The 16,447-nt window shown below is 34.5% G+C and overlaps 1 protein-coding gene across 2 annotated transcripts in view; it reads left to right on the forward strand.

Moving 5' to 3' along the window:
* Positions 1–1,139: 1,139 nt before the first annotated feature.
* LOC134845210 (uncharacterized) overlaps positions 1,140–16,447 on the forward strand; it is a 36,435-nt gene continuing 21,127 nt past the window's right edge. Inside the window, exon 1 of one of the 2 annotated variants that reach the window (XM_063862111.1) lies at positions 1,140–1,276. In XM_063862111.1, coding sequence (XP_063718181.1) covers positions 1,224–1,276 — 53 coding nt within the window. In that variant the 5' untranslated portion in view covers positions 1,140–1,223. Of the gene's footprint in view, positions 1,277–10,090; positions 10,203–16,447 lie in introns of those variants that run through there. The other variant, XR_010162724.1, reaches the window with a different exon arrangement.

A 16,447-nucleotide genomic window follows, 5' to 3' on the forward strand; every position in this document is an offset into this window, starting at 1 on the left:
ATTAATTTTGCAGGTCAAACTGAGTAGTTGTGCGGAATAAAGGGGGCGGAACTAAACAGTTCAGATTCTCTGAAGCGGGAAAGTCGTTGAGTTGAATTAAAGTATTCGATAAATCGCGGACCCTTTTTTTTGTTGAGACTATTAGATCATATTCTGGCCAATCAGAGCCTTCTTGAATTAAACTTATATTAATCTGAATTCACTTACAGTTTGAAGTTCTTGCGATAGTGAATGCGAGGGATACAGCCACAGTAGCAGTCACAAAAGGGAGTTCTTGCAACATAGTAGAGTATGTCGCCAATTTAACATTTTAACCCTTTCGAGATTTTGTATAGTATTGAATCTCGGTGGTTTCACTGAATTCAATTCTCAAGGGGGTGCGGTGCAGTTAATTAAGAGAGAGAATGGACCTAGAAAAGCAATCACCTAAACCTACCTTGCAGTTCAAAAATTTATATAAGTTTTGATATTTCAATTTTCAAACGAAAAATTGATGTAGCAATTCATACCAGAAATTAATTTAAAAAGACTCTTAAAATTATCGTGCAAATTGACTGAATGTAAAAGATGTTGTCAGAGGTACAGAAGAATTAATTTCGTTTTTGTTTGCAAAAAATAACATTTTCATTTTCCTCTCAAATCACTTCTGAATCGATTAAATTTAGTATTGAAGTTTCATATCTACGTAAATGGGATGAAACACAGCAGTCAACATTAGTTACTGCAAACATGAATAAAAGTTATTGCAGTTACAAGACGGCTCGTATGAGTGCGAACTTATAGAAGTTTTGAGAGCACTTGAAGTTAACTAATGTGTCCTGTCCTAACTTGGGTTTTCAGCAATCTTCAAGTTTTCCCTAAGTTTGAATTTTAGTTCATAATAGTTGAATCCGATTGTTGTATCAAAAATAATCAAAATATTCAAAAGCGGATCTAAGTTTTTTTTGATCGGACAGCCGAAAACATCCATAATTTGGCCTCAAATGTCTTCGGCTTGAAGTCTTGTCGATTTGACATCTTAAACCATTTTAAGTCTGCCATCTATGCGCTAGTTGCAAGTTGCATATGGCGCATTAACGCAAACTTCTTAGAAATAGACTGGATATAATTTCCTAGCGTTTGGTTAACTATTTCTGACACAGATTCAGCAATCATGCGACATTAAATCGTACTTTACGCAAATCTCAACAAAAAGAGAAATTGATTTTTTTTATTTTTTCAAAATGCAATCGTTCACCCAGACTGTAAACACGCTTTTGGCGCTCATAATTGTAAGGTTAGTCTTTAAATATATACATTTTTTCAGATACGAAAACCTCAGAACGTGATTGTGGGTTTCCTGTAAGTTGCAAACATAGGATAAAACTGTTTTACGTGCCGAGGCATGTTTATTTTTAATCCAGGAACAAAAAATTCGATGTGCTGATTTCGAAAACGGTAATTACACCAGATTGTCGATATACTTCTCAGAATTTGTCAAGTTCTTGACGGGGTCCACAGAAGTCCTGAGAATCGTGTTGATTTAGTCGAGAGTGTTTATGGAATCCTAGCTTCAGTTTCTGAAATTAATGCCCATGTGAACTCAAAGGGTCAACAGCACATGTATAACCACTGTCCCCGAAACTGGAGAGCAAAAATTCTTTCTTTTTGGTATATTAGAGGAACCAAGTGAACTATCTTGCCCTCTTCAAAATCAGGAGTTCACTTGGTAAAAATTAAAAATTTTCAGCCAATCAGATTTGAGCATAATGAGCAGATTTTTGTTATACGGCCCAAAATACGTCGGTGAGGGGCCAACAAGCTAAAAATAAGAGTACCATATTCCAGCTAGCCGAGAATTAAAAATATTATGCAACATGACACCAGATTGTCAATATTGTTATGTAATTTAGTTTATGTAATTTAGTTTATTTCGATGCAGGGGCGGATCTAGGATTTTCTTGAGGGGGGGGGGGTTGAACTTTAATTTTTATTTTTTGAAAATTTTTTCGACCTTTTTTTGGGTTGACCAAATTATTATTCCGAGCTCCCCCAAGTCACTAAAAAGACCCTGTTTTTTTGGCGCGCACTCCCCCCTCAAAATTAGTATATATTGGCGCCAAAGGCGCCTTCAGAAAATGTTTACGGTCCGTCGCCAAATATGGATATCTGAAAACAGTACCCTTTGGGTCAGCAGGGGATCGAATCCCTGAAGAAATACGAGGTTTTTGAAATACATGTGATACAGTAAAAACGTGTTGTGAGCGGTTTTGCTTAGTCCTAACCAACGTTTCCAGAAATAGGCATAGCTGCATTCCAGACATAGCTATATTCCATATGTCGCAGAAGGTATAATAATTGCATCTAAAATTTTTGAGCTGACAGTTCTGAAGGTTTTTGAGGATTGAATTTTGCAAAAAACGATTCCACAGTTTTGATGCCTTTTGTGCGTAGATACTTCACGTGAGCTTTTTGCTTTTATTCCTTATGAAATAATGATGCCAATGGAAGGGTTTTCTGGGACACATTCAAGTGCTTTCTCCCAAGTAAGTTATTTTAGAGTGAGCTGCGATTCATTTTTTGTCGATTATCAGCATGACCTTCTTTTTATCGATGTTGACTCATAAAACATTATTGTCACAGTAAAAGGCTTTCTGTACAGTTCAAATTGAAGATCTAGTTGTGTTTTTTTCCAATACATGGCCATCAGCGTTAAAAAAGTGGTAAAACCCTGGTATGTTCCAGAACTTGTGCTGGATCAGCTGTGTATAATAAACAGATAGAAGTGGAGCCAGTTGGTAACCTTGTGAAACGCCTTTGTTCTGCGTGACTTTGTTGGATAGGTAGACTTGATCCGATACTCATATGTGATTGTACTTCATTATAATGGTCGCAACGGATTAGTCGCGACGGATCATCATGGTCGAAAAAGTCTGGAAATGCCAGATTTTGGTCGCCAAAGTCAGGACATGTCTAATTTTGGTCTGGAAAGTCTGTACATGCCAAAATTTTGTCGCGAAAGTCTGGACATGAGTCTATGACCTCGACCTGGGTATTGCTTTTAAGTTTGATAGAAAATTTTCAGATGAAACATTTCGGCTTAGTGTCTTCAGCAAAGGCTACTGCTCAGACTGTGCAATGCATTTCTGGAATTCGCAAAGCAAATATAAACTTTTCTCGATGTTGTGTTTGCTGTAGTAATTGATTTGATCAGTTTTTTGAGTGTTGTTATTGTTGATTTTACTTTAAGGATTCCGTACTGCCTTTTTGGGATAAGGTTGTTTTTTAAAGAAAACTCTGTCAGTCTTTCTTTTAAGAATCTGGTGTATATAATAAAAATGGTGTTGTTCACAGCTGTTCCCCTGTAATTATCCGGGCTCTATGGTGTGCCTTTTTCTTTGAAATTTTTTTGCAACTGTGTAATGTCTATTTTGCTCTGGAATTGTTGACGAGTAGAAGCAACAGTCTAGTAGCAGTTTTAAAACCTCGGCTAGCATATTATGTTAGTTTTGATGTATTCGTTGGCTATTTCATCTGGGCCAGCGGTTTTTTCGACTTTAACCAATTAATTGCAATAACTAATTCATTTAGGCTAATAGGGTGGTCTAGTTGGTCAAGATATTGGACGCCGTTTTTATTAACTTCAGTTTGAATTTTCATTTTGCTGTCGTAATATAATTTAGTGAAGTGGTTCTCCCAAGTGATTAGTGATATAAAGGTTTTTTAATTTTGACTTGTTTATTTTGAGTATGTTCCAAAGTTTCGGTATGTCTATTTCCGCGTTTTCTTTGATTCGTTCGGTTTGTTTCTTTTCAATGCTGGTTTAACTTTCTGGCAGGTTCTTTTGTAAAAGTTTTTTAGCAAACCCGTTTTCTTTCATTTCAAGTATTGCTTTTTTTTTCGCTTCATTGCTGCATAACAAGCTGCGTTGAACCAGGTTCTCTATTTTTGTTTCCTTTCTGGTAATTGCAATAGGTATTTACATTTCTGTAATGTTCCGTACAATTCCCATATTTGAGAATAAATCTGGGTGTCTAGCAGTTTCTAACTGATTTTTCAATGCTAGTTGCTATCTACAGTGCTGATTGTTCCGACTTTTGTAACGAAATTAACAGAATATTTGTGCTCGGGGTGGGTTTTTCTTCAGACAAGTTTCAGTTTTTCACCTGTGATCATTTTTTGTTAAGTTATGGGGGTTTGAAGATTGCCATTTTGGCCAATTGTAATTTTTATCCCGACTTTTGAAGAAAAATGTGGCGTATTTATGTTTGGTGTGTTGTTTTTATTCAATGAAATTTCGACTTCTTTGTACCATCTGAAAAATATTGTTGTCTGAAACTAGAATGTAAGCAAAATATAATTTACTCACAATCAGTTTTCACAAGTTATCATTGTTGTTCCGACTTTCGCAACGAAAGTAACAGAATATTTGTGCTCGGGGTGGGTTTTTTTTCCTCAGACAAATTTCGACTTTTTAACTAGCCATTTTTGACGGAATTTTTTTAAAAATCATTCAAAAGGTATTGGTGTCCTGGCCTTAAGTTTGAAAAGATATTTCACTTGTGACCATTTTTTGTAAAGTTATGGGGTTTAAAGATTGCCATTTTGACCAATTTGGGACAATTAACGCGCAATTAACGTGTGAGCGGAGATTTAATCCGTCTTATAAATCGTTCCAAATTGGTTGAAAGAAAGCTTATTTGCCATAATTGATTTGTTGCAATGAGCGAAATCTATTCTTTTCTTTTTAATATGGAGTGTGGGTTTATGGTATCAAAAAAAAATCAAATTTTAGAATTTTTTTTTTCATTTAATTATATTACCTATAATTTTTTAATGTTATTACTGCTCCATGAACCTTGAAAGGCAGTCGAAACATTTAGGGCTTCGCCCTGATACGAGCAGTCTTATTTTTCCGACTTTCGATACGAAAGTAACGGAATATTTGTGCTCGGGGTGGGTTTTTTTTTCTTCAGACAAATTTCGACTTTTTAACTGGCCATCTTGTAGCAGTTTTAAAACCTCGGCTAGCATATTATGTTAGTTTTGATGTATTCGTTGGCTATTTCATCTGGGCCAGCGGTTTTTTCGACTTTAACCAATTAATTGCAATAACTAATTCATTTAGGCTAATAGGTGGTCTAGTTGGTCAAGATATTGGACGCCGTTTTTATTAACTTCAGTTTGAATTTTGATTTTGCTGTCGTAATATAATTTAGTGAAGTGGTTCTACCAAGTGATTAGTGATATAAAGGTTTTTTAATTTTGACTTGTTTATTTTGAGTATGTTCCAAAGTTTCGGTATGTCTATTTCCGCGTTTTCTTTGATTCGTTCGGTTTGTTTCTTTTCAATGCTGGTTTAACTTTCTGACAGGTTCTTTTGTAAAAGTTTTTTTAGCAAACCCGGTTTCTTTCATTTCATTTATTGCTTTTTTTTGCTTCATTGCTGCATAACAAGCTGCGTTGAACCAGGTTCTCTATTTTTGTTTCCTTTCTGGTAATTGCAATAGGTATTTACATTTCTGTAATGTTCCGTACAATTCCACAATTGAGAATAAATCTGGGTGTCTAGCAGTTTCTAACTGATTTTTCAATGCTAGTTGCTCTCTACAGTGCTGATTGTTCCGACTTTTGTAACGAAATTAACAGAATATTTGTGCTCGGGGTGGGCTTTTCTTCAGACAAAGTTCAGTTTTTCACCTGTGATCTTTTTTTGTTAAGTTATGGGGGTTTGAAGATTGCCATTTTGGCCGATTGTAATTTTTATCCCGACTTTTGAAGAAAAATGTGGCGTATTTATGTTTGGTGTGTTGTTTTTATTCAATGAAATTTCGACTTCTTTTGAACTTTTTGTACCATCTGAAAAATATTGATGTCTGAAACTAGAATGTAAGCAAAATATAATTTACTCACAATCAGTTTTCACAAGTTATCATTGTTGTTCCGACTTTCGCAACAAAAGTAACGGAATATTTGTGTTCGGGGTGGGTTTTTTTTCCTCAGACAAATTTCGACTTTTTAACCAGCCATTTTTGACGGAATTTTTTTTAAAAATCATTCAAAAGGTATTCTTGTCCTGGCCTTAAATTTGAAAAGATATTTCACTTGTGACCATTTTTTGTAAAGTTATGGGGTTTAAAGATTGCCATTTTGACCAATTTGGGACAATTAACGCGCAATTAACGTGTGAGCGGAGATTTATTCCGTCTTATAAATCGTTCCAAATTAGTTGAAAGAAAGCTTATTTGCGATAATTGATTTGTTTTCTATTTGTTTTGAAACCTATTTTTTTCTTTTTAATATGGAGTGTGGGGTTATGGTATCAAAAAAAATCAAATTTTAGAATTTGTTTTTTCATTTTATTATACTACCTATAATTTTTTTATGTTATTACTGCTCCATGAACCTTAAAAGGCAGTCGGAACATTTAGGGCTTCGCCCTGATACGAGCAGTCTTATTGTTCCGACTTTCGTTACGAAAGTAACGGAATATTTGTGCTCGGGGTGGGTTTTTTTTCTTCAGACAAATTTCGACTTTTTAACTGGCCATCCAGTAGCAGTTTTAAAACCTCGGCTAGCATATTATGTTAGTTTTGATGTATTCGTTGGCTATTTCATCTGGGCCAGCGGTTTTTTCGACCTTAACCAATTAATTGCAATAACTAATTCATTTAGGCTAATAGGGTGGTCTAGTTGGTCAAGATATTGGACGCCGTTTTTATTAACTTCAGTTTGAATTTTGATTTTGCTGTCGTAATATAATTTAGTGAAGTGGTTCTCCCAAGTGATTAGTGGTATAAAGGTTTTTTAATTTTGGTTTGTTTATTTTGAGTATGTTCCAAAGTTTCGGTATGTCTATTTCCGCGTTTTCTTTGATTCGTTCGGTTTGTTTCTTTTCAATGCTGGTTTAACTTTCTGACAGGTTCTTTTGTAAAAAGTTTTTTAGCAAACCCGGTTTCTTTCATTTCATTTATTGCTTTTTTTTTCGCTTCATTGCTGCATAACAAGCTGCGTTGAACCAGCTTCTCTATTTTTGTTTCCTTTCTGGTAATTGCAATAGGTATTTACATTTCTGTAATGTTTCGTACAATTCCACAATTGAGAATAAATCTGGGTGTCTAGCAGTTTCTAACTGATTTTTCAATGCTAGTTGCTCTCTACAGTGCTGATTGTTCCGACTTTTGTAACGAAATAACAGAATATTTGTGCTCGGGGTGGGCTTTTCTTCAGACAATTTTCAGTTTTTCACCTGTGATCATTTTTTGTTAACTTATGGGGTTTGAAGATTGCCATTTTGGCCGATTGTAATTTTTATCCCGACTTTTGAAGAAAAATGTGGCGTATTTATGTTTGGTGTGTTGTTTTTATTCAATGAAATTTCGACTTCTTTTGAAATTTTTTGTACCATCTGAAAAATATTGTTGTCTGAAACTAGAATGTAAGCAAAATATAATTTACTCACAATCAGTTTTCACAAGTTATCATTGTTTTTCCGACTTTCGCAACGAAAGTAACGGAATATTTGTGCTCGGGGTGGGTTTTTTTATCCTCAGACAAATTTCGACTTTTTAACTAGCCATTTTTGACGGAATTTTTTTAAAAATCATTCAAAAGGTATTGTTGTCCTGGCCTTAAGTTTGAAAAGATATTTCACTTGTGACCATTTTTTGTAAAGTTATGGGGTTTAAAGATTGCCATTTTGACCAATTTGGGACAATTAACGCGCAATTAACGTGTGAGCGGAGATTTAATCCGTCTTATAAATCGTTCCAAATTGGTTGAAAGAAAGCTTATTTGCCATAATTGATTTGTTGCAATGAGCGAAATCTATTCTTTTCTTTTTAATATGGAGTGTGGGTTTATGGTATCAAAAAAAATCAAATTTTAGAATTTTTTTTTTCATTTAATTATATTACCTATAATTTTTTAATGTTATTACTGCTCCATGAACCTTAAAAGGCAGTCGAAACATTTATGGCTTCGCCCTGATACGAGCAGTCTTATTTTTCCGACTTTCGATATGAAAGTAACGGAATATTTGTGCTCGGGGTGGGTTTTTTTTTCTTCAGACAAATTTCGACTTTTTAACTGACCATTTTTGACGGAATTTTTCTACACCATTCGAAAGCTATTGTTATCCTGAGCTCAAATTTGAAATGATTTTTCACCTGTGATCATTTTTCATAAATTACGGGGGTTTAAAGATTGCCATTTTGGCCATTTTGGGACAATTAACTTGCGATATATTTCGTGCTATTAACGCGTAAGCGGAGAGTTAATCCGTCTTAGAAATCATTCCAAATTGGTTACAAGAAGTTTATGTGCCATAATTGCTTTGTAACAACGAGCGAAATCTATCCTTTTGTACTTTGTATGGCGTGTGGGGTGATGATTTTCATAAAAAAGTTCAAATTTTAGAATTTTTTTTTTGATTTTGTTATATTTCATTGAACTTTTAAATGTTATTACTGCTCCATAAACCTTAAAAGGCAGTCGGAACGTTCAGGGCTTCGCCCTGATACGAGCACTCTTGTTTAAATTAAAGAACAAATTAAACAAAACTCGAACTTTCAAACGCATTTTTCTCAAATTGGGTTAAGATTAGACAAAAAGTGAAGAGATCAAAAGTTGCTTAGAATTTCAACAGAATAAATTTGGTGCAATTGTTTTCTCAAAAATTTTCAACCAAAATTTTACACCAAAAATGGGTCATTTTGGTTTTTTTCATTTAATCAAAAATTACGCTGAAACTAATTTGTTAATTGATGAGAAACATATATCACAAGAAGCCTCTTACACAGCCCAACAAAGTTCTAGAAAGTTTGAATCTCCAAAAGCCTGGATAAGAGAAACTATTTTTGCCTGATAGTCAAGAAATGTGATTTTTCTTTAGTTAAACCAAAAAGTTTTGCTTAAAAACAACTTTTAAACAATTTGCTCAAATTTTTGGAGATTTAAACATTAAAAGAACTTTTCTTTTTTTCTAATGTGAAGCCAATTTGAGAAAAACGCGTTTGAATATTCAAGTTTTTTTTCGCTTTGTTCGGATAATTTTAGTCAGCACAGTATATCATGGCAAAACTGTGCCTGTGCTTGGTTAATGCGGCAAACACAACGGTCAAGAATTTTCTTTCTGTCATTGTGTTGAAATATTCTGGCGATCCATGCAGCCGCTTCTCTTTGACTTGAAAACTGTTCGACAATTGTTTTCAAGTCTCAATATTGGTCTAAGATTGGACGCCGCTTGACCATATTCATTGATGCTCACAGATCACAAGACTGCTTGTATCACAGCAAAATCTTCAATGTTATGGCTGCAATTCAAAGTATCTGCAGCTATTTTTCAAACAAATCGGCAAAAATTTTCAGAAAATAAATGGAAGTGTCAATTTTTGTGTTTGTTATAAGACCTTCCACCATATTGATCCGCGCAATGTCAACTACCAGGTTATTTTTTACTCAAATAGAAACTGGTTTCTCGAAGCAATTAGATTGCTGTAATTCAATATGGAATGATTTCTTCCAATGCACTAGTGAAAACGCAATCGTGATTCGAATGATATTTTCAAATTTTCAAAAAAAATCTCAGTTACGAGAAAAACCAAATAAACATTTTTGAGTTTCGTCTTATTTGGAGCAATCAAAGCAAGCAAGTAGGCCTTATAATAGCTTACAATTCAATTTCGCCGTGAAAATAAATTTGATCCTGTAAAACTAAATATGACCCATTTTTGGGTTAAAATTTTGGTTGAGAATATTGGAGAAAAAATTGCACCATGTTAATTCTGGTGAAATTCCTAGCAACTTTTGTTTATTTCTTTTTCGTCTTATCTTAACCCAATTTGAGAAAATCGCGTTTGAAATTTCAAAATTTATTCGTTTTTTACGGTTAATTTGAATGAGCACTGTATTTATTATTGTAAGTTTTCTGGATTCATATTTTTGTATCTTCCGCTGTATGCTTTTCAGCTATTTTTAAAATTATTTCCAAGTTGATCTTCCTGAATTACAGCAGTAAAAATTAAGTAGGTACTACTTCATCCGTTACAGAAACAAGTGGCCTGTTGAGGGTCGTTGAGGCAAAATAAACAGAAAAAGCATATAAAGTTCAAGCTCTCAGTTAATTTAACTCCTCCAACTCCCTTGTTCAGGCGGTAATTAATTTCTCCGACTAAGACGCAGACGCGTTTTTCACCGTTTTGCTTTGTTACTTCAAGAAAAGGGTGAGTAGAATTTCATCCAGCAAGATGTTTGGTTCGGAAAACACGAGTAACAAATATACGTCTTAACCGAGCGCATCGATGAGATTGTTCCATTGTTCCTTTCACAATCAGTTCGTGTATAATTGTAATTTCGCGTTTGATACTTATAGTAACGCTCCCTGATGGTCTTTCGCTTACAGTTTTTTTGCTGTGTGCAAATAGTATACGTTGCTTTAAAGAGATGTATGAGAGATGCTCAGCTGCAGTTTCTATAGATGCAATGTGCTCTTTATCCTTTTTATGTTCCGTGAAAGGATTTATAGTGATCAATTGTTTCATTTCCAGTTCTTTAGTCATGTTTTTTTTTGGATCTCGTTGTTGAAAATAAATATTGTTTCTCTGCATTTTCAGTTTTCATCTTGCGGAGTTTTGTTCTTACTTTTGATACTGAAACTCTGTTTCTTCTTTAGACACATCTGGTTGCATGAAGACGCCCTGTTTTTCTCTCATTCGTTTTTACTTTGATTTCAACTATGTCTTTCACTTCAATGATCTCAAAAATTTCATTGGTAAGCTCTGTTGAGTTATGTTCGATTGACTGTACTCATAGAGTAATTTCAGATAAGGTACACCGTCTGCTCGTCATGCTATCTTATTTTCGGCCGGATAGATTCGCGCAACTTCTTAGTCTAATACCGATCTTAATCTTACTCTGCTATCTCTTAGTCTCAATAGATCTAGTGTAAACTGGTTCGTGCGAGTTAGTTTCCAGAAGGAGAACAACTGTATTCTAAGTTTTATTCAAATTGCTCTGGTGCGGAAACTACTGGTGCTAGTGTAATGTTAGTTATGGATTATGATTGGTTAGTTAAGAATATTTTATAGAATTAGAGAATTATATTCATAACCAATTATAAATTCTTTTTTAGAACTGGTTCCACCCATACGGGATTTAGAGAGTTTTTAGTTCTTATTGTTTTAATGTAGTGAAGGACGGGCGATGTAGGTTCTTTTAGAAGTTGCAAGCATTGGGTTCTCGGGGGCAGAAGAAGTGTGGCTGTTGGTGTTTGACGGGTGAAGATTGTCATGTTTTTTTTGTAGATCGTTGATCGTGGTAGTCTTGTGTGATTGTGTCAAGACTTCTGATCGATGCAATGATGTATCGATTTCGTCAGGTTTGGAGCGAGACTGCATGCATGGTGAAGTTTTACTTTTCGGGTGTAGTGCCAAGTGAATAGGATCTGTACGTGTAGTCAACACATCGAGATGGCCATTGGTTGGATCAAGTGTTGGGTCCATATTTTAAATCCTTTGAGGTAGTGGCTTTAGGCAGCAAATCGAATAGATTTGCCATTCCGAAATTGGAACGTGATTGGATTGTCGTCTCCTTTGCTGCTCGTCTTTTGGGCTTTACGAAATCTATACACACTGCATTTATCTTTTACATATATAAATTTTTTTGTTAATTTTAGTTTGAGTTATGATTTGTTTTCAATAGTTATCGCAAAAGCGTTTTTATATTAGTTTGGTTATTTTTTAAAGAGTCGCTCACCCTAGAGCAACTCTTGGCAAAAATAGAGTGTGGGTCACAGCGTGTGATATAGCGCGGTGGGTTAGGCCGGCTATAGAGCATGCTCAGGACGTCGCTCTGGTTGGTGAGGTCAGGAGTGGGGTATATTTTTGAGGTCTCTTTGTGCAGAGTCTCTATTTGTGTTCAACTTTTTGTTTCGTTTTCATTAATTGTTTTTCTCTTTTGGTTTTGGTTTTGTCCTATTCTCAAAAATCGAATCTTTTGGTTTGGTTTTGTCTTTCGACTTTTTTGTGTTTTATTTGATTGTGGTAAGGCTTGAAAGTGGTCTTCAAAAAATAATTTATCCAGTTTTAATCTGGTTTTAGTCTGGTTTGGGTACCGGGGCTTTTCTTTCTTAGTCATGTTATTAGTTTGTGGTTTTTTACGTTAGTAAGCTGCGTTAGTAAGCTACGTTAGTAAGCTGCGCCAACCGGGTAAAAGGAAAGTTTGAAACGTGTGAAGACTGGTTAGAGTTGTTATCAGTGAAAGTAAAAACTTAAAACTTAACATTTAAACAATTCTTCGCGGGCGAGCTGTGCGATTGTGGAAAAATTTATGGGCGAGTCAATGATTCAAATTTTAAAAAAGAAGCGTTTTGTAAAAAAGTTAGTACTTGTATGAAATTATCTGCGGTTTTTTATGAATTTACTGCGTTGAAACATAATTTTACTGCTTTTGGGGAAATTTTTAACTGTTGAATTTTTTGCTTAGTAAAAAGAAACTTATTGAATTGGGGATCATTTATTAATTTACTGCTATTTGTGAGAAATTTTACTGCTTTTTGAATTTTACTGCAATTTGTTATTACGATTTTTGAATTTTTAAGAAAGAAGTTTTCAATTTTTGAATTGTTTTTTGTTTGGTTTAGATAATGGTGTGATGAGATCTAAAAAGAAGTGAAACATTTATAGAGAATGGTTAGTTGTGTTTTGAATTTGTTAGTCTAGAATACATAATTATACTTACTTAATCAGCAAAAAAAAATCTAATTGAAAAAATATTGCGAATGAAATTTGATGTTGTTAGAAGTTTAGCAAGTAAGCGGGTGATATATTTAGTCTGTAGTAGTGACCAAAGCAATTCAAGTGCTTTGATGATCTTGTGCTCTTCACTATATGGTGAGAATTCATGCGGTGTGTTTTGGAATAGATTATAAAGCTTATGATTATCTTTGGTGTTATGTATGTATTCTTGGGTTGGGATTTCAACGGGCTGTATATATTCGTGAGGGAAAATTAGTGGACGGGATTCATCAACACTAAAAATTTGGGCTAGTGGGCAGAATACATACTTTTTTTCTGATAGAGTCGTAGTTTCTAAGGATTTCTTGCAGGTTAGTGTCTTTGATAGAATATGTGGAGTTTAAGAAAATGGTGAAGTGTATTTGGCGTTAGTAAATTGAAATCGATGGTGTGGGTTTCGTGATGGTGTATTAGTTGTGTAATGGTGTTGTATGAATTTATTGTAAGTGTATGTGTGAGTTATTTTTGTGCGTATTATATTTTGATGTGAGCAGTGTAAGTCACGTTCTTTGAGTGTTAAGAAAATAAAGATTAATGAAAAGTGGTTAAATTTACTGAAAAAAGGTGCAAGCTTTTCAGTAAGAAAACTGATCGTAGGCTTTTGTGTTGCGAAGTGCTGCGGATATCATGTGGTCATATTTTTTATTCATGCAGTTGATAGAAAATACAAATGAAGATTTGATGACAAATTTCTCGGTTAGTTGGGGGTTAGCGTTAATATCGTCATTTGAAAAGATATCTTCATTGGGTCGTGCAATCGCGTGATCATAATGGTTAATTGAAAATCTATTAGCTTTTTGTGCAGTGAATCTATTTAGTGTTTGGTTTAATCCGATAGTTGTGAACTGTTTTTTGTGAAGTGCTGTAGTGGGATGATATAGCTTAGTTTGACATAATTCGTTGTAATCTAAGTGGTAAGAAAACTTAGAGAAATTCTTTTGTATTAGTATGAAGTGGATAATTCATGAAGGTCTGAGCTGGTCGGGGGTGAGAAGGGAATGGAGTATTGGGGAGTTTTTGTTTAATTACTCGGTGGGCTCGGGTTTTTCCAGTAGTGGATGGGGAGTTGGAGGATTCTGAGGATGTCATGATCTGTGAGAGGTGATGAATGGTTAGTGTGTTAGGGTGTTGTAGTAGTTTTTGAAGGTTTATGAAGTTATCTAATTCGTTTTCAAGTTCAGTATCGACGGGGCTAGAGTGGTTAGTATCGCTGGTCATTGGGGGAGTAGATTGGGGTTGCATCAGTGTAGGGGGAAGGAGCTGAGGAAGGTTCATCGGGGATTTGGGTATGTATGGGTTGAAAGGGGAGTTGGAAAAAGTGGAGGTTCTAGGTTCGGAGTCTGCAAATTCATCGGGGGTTTCAATATCAGAGTTATTAAATTGTGAAGTGGTGTGAAAAATTGTGTTCGTTGAATTGTTGTCTGAGTCCATGCTTGGTGACTTGTTAGTACATAATGGTTCAGGGTAGGGAGGAAAATCAAAAAATGGTAAGACTTGGAAGTGACTTTGGAGATTGGATGGGTTGAAAGGGAACGGTTGAGGGATCCAACCTGGCGGCTCATCGTGGGCTAAAAAGGTGGTTGTTCTGAGAACGGAAATGAGTGGTATGTGGTTGATCTACAATTTGTTCAAACGTCTCGTCTACATTTGGTTGTTGTGCTACATTGTGGGTATCTTTGACTTGTTGAGATGTGCTCTGTTAGAGATATGTTTCTGTAATTTCGTGGTACTAAAGATAATGGATGGTTATTTATAATGTATGTAATTGTGGTGTAGTAGGTGTTGTGTTTGTAGTGTCTTGTTAAGCATCATATGTATTGGGTTTATTTGATAGTTTTTTATTGTATTCTCTTATTTGAGCGTCTAAAAGTATTTTATTAATTGAAGTTGAAAATATTACGAAAAATCCTGCGAGAATTATGCGTGCTATACTTGCTTGTTTGTTCATTTGTGTGTGTACTGAGCATGTATTGTAAATTCTTTTCAATAATGAAAAGAGAAATCCCATAAAATGAAACCTTGCATATAAAGTAGTCAATCTTTCTAAGATGTAGTAGGGCCATCCTAGAAAGGCGAGTAGTTCATTTTTTTAAATTTACAAAACTAAAGATATTGAAAGGGGAAATATCTCAAGGACGGTAACTTTCACCGTTTAGATAAATGTAATCTTTTATATTTTTAAAGTATCCACCGTAGACTTGTGTATAGATGTCTGAAAATCCTGCGGTTTCTGCAAGTTTTCGTAAATTTTGGTCGATGGATTGTCTTTGTATTGTGTCCATTTTTGTGAGGAGTTCTTGAAATTGCTGTTTGCAGATGTTTTGTTGTATATCTGATCTGGAGTATATATCTTTTGATGGAAGATCTATTTTTGGGTTTCTAGCAATAGTTTTAATACTTTCTTATAAAAATTTCTTCAATGATGGGAAAAGTGTTGGGTGTGGTGTGAGAAGATAATATTTATCTTCATCGGGATTTAATTGTATACCATTGTGGCTATTTTTAGATCCAAATGGGACGACTGTATCCCAAAAAAAGATTCTTATAGAAAGCGTGTCAACAAAATATACTTAAATTTTGTAAAATATGGGCATTCTTTTGTAACATTTTTTTAACTTCAAATACATATAATGGTGATACTTTTTTCGTACATGGGTAATACCACAATAAATTTCCTTCGTCTTCAATAAAAATTGATCTATTTCCTGACAACAAATGTCCTGCATAAGGTATTTTTAATACTGCAACTGCAAGTGATTGTAGGATTTGTGTTCGTTCAAGTTCACATAAATGATGAAGCGCTTCTAGTTCTGATAGTGACATTTCTTGAAAAATTCTCCTTATTGTAAAATTTAATTGCATATCTAAGTGGATGCTATAGTGCATTGCATCATAATAAATATTGTTCATAAATGATAGTTCTTGTAATCGTGTACTGCTTTTGTCTTGTGGTCTAAGTTTTCCACCAGTTTCTTACAATTTTCAGAAATTTTACTGGGATGTATGAATTTTCGAGTGTTATATTTGCAGGCGAGTTCTGTTTCTGGGTAGAACTGAAAACGTGTTAGATTGTTGTCTATATTATTGATATTTTTGAAATTTTGTCTGATTTTTTCAGGGCTTACTTCATCATAAGGGATGAATTCAATAAAGTATTTTAGATGAAATTTAATCATTCTTGCGTGTATTTTTGCAACATGAAATGTGGTACATGTGTCTCGGGGAACCAAACAATTGTTGCTCGTGTTCTTGTAGTTGGATCGCATTATGGTCGTTTGTACAAGATAATTGGACTCTTTGATAAATTATAGTGTCATCATTTAAATCTCGTGTTAATTGTATTTTTCTAAGTAGATTTTCTAATAAAAAAATATAATTTCTTGATATCCTTCGTTTTTTGTGTCAGCTTTCCAATTAGAAGGCTTGTTAATTCCAATGTGTGGTATCCAATTTTTATCATGTAGATCATAAGTTTATCGTCCATGTGCGCCGTGGAATGGGTATTTGTCATCTAATTTTATATGACCCTTGTATCTTTCAAGTTCCGCTTGATGTGCAGAGTCTGGAAAAACTTGACAATTTTCTAATTTTCGATTTGTGCCTTTCTTTGTGGTTAATTTTAGTCAATTAGGTTCGTTTTTACAATCTTCAGGGCTAAGATGTAAAGTTCTTTC

The sequence above is a fragment of the Symsagittifera roscoffensis genome, chromosome 4 (genome assembly GCF_963678635.1).
Source record: "Symsagittifera roscoffensis chromosome 4, txSymRosc1.1, whole genome shotgun sequence".
Classification (NCBI taxonomy): Eukaryota; Metazoa; Xenacoelomorpha; order Acoela; family Convolutidae; genus Symsagittifera; species Symsagittifera roscoffensis.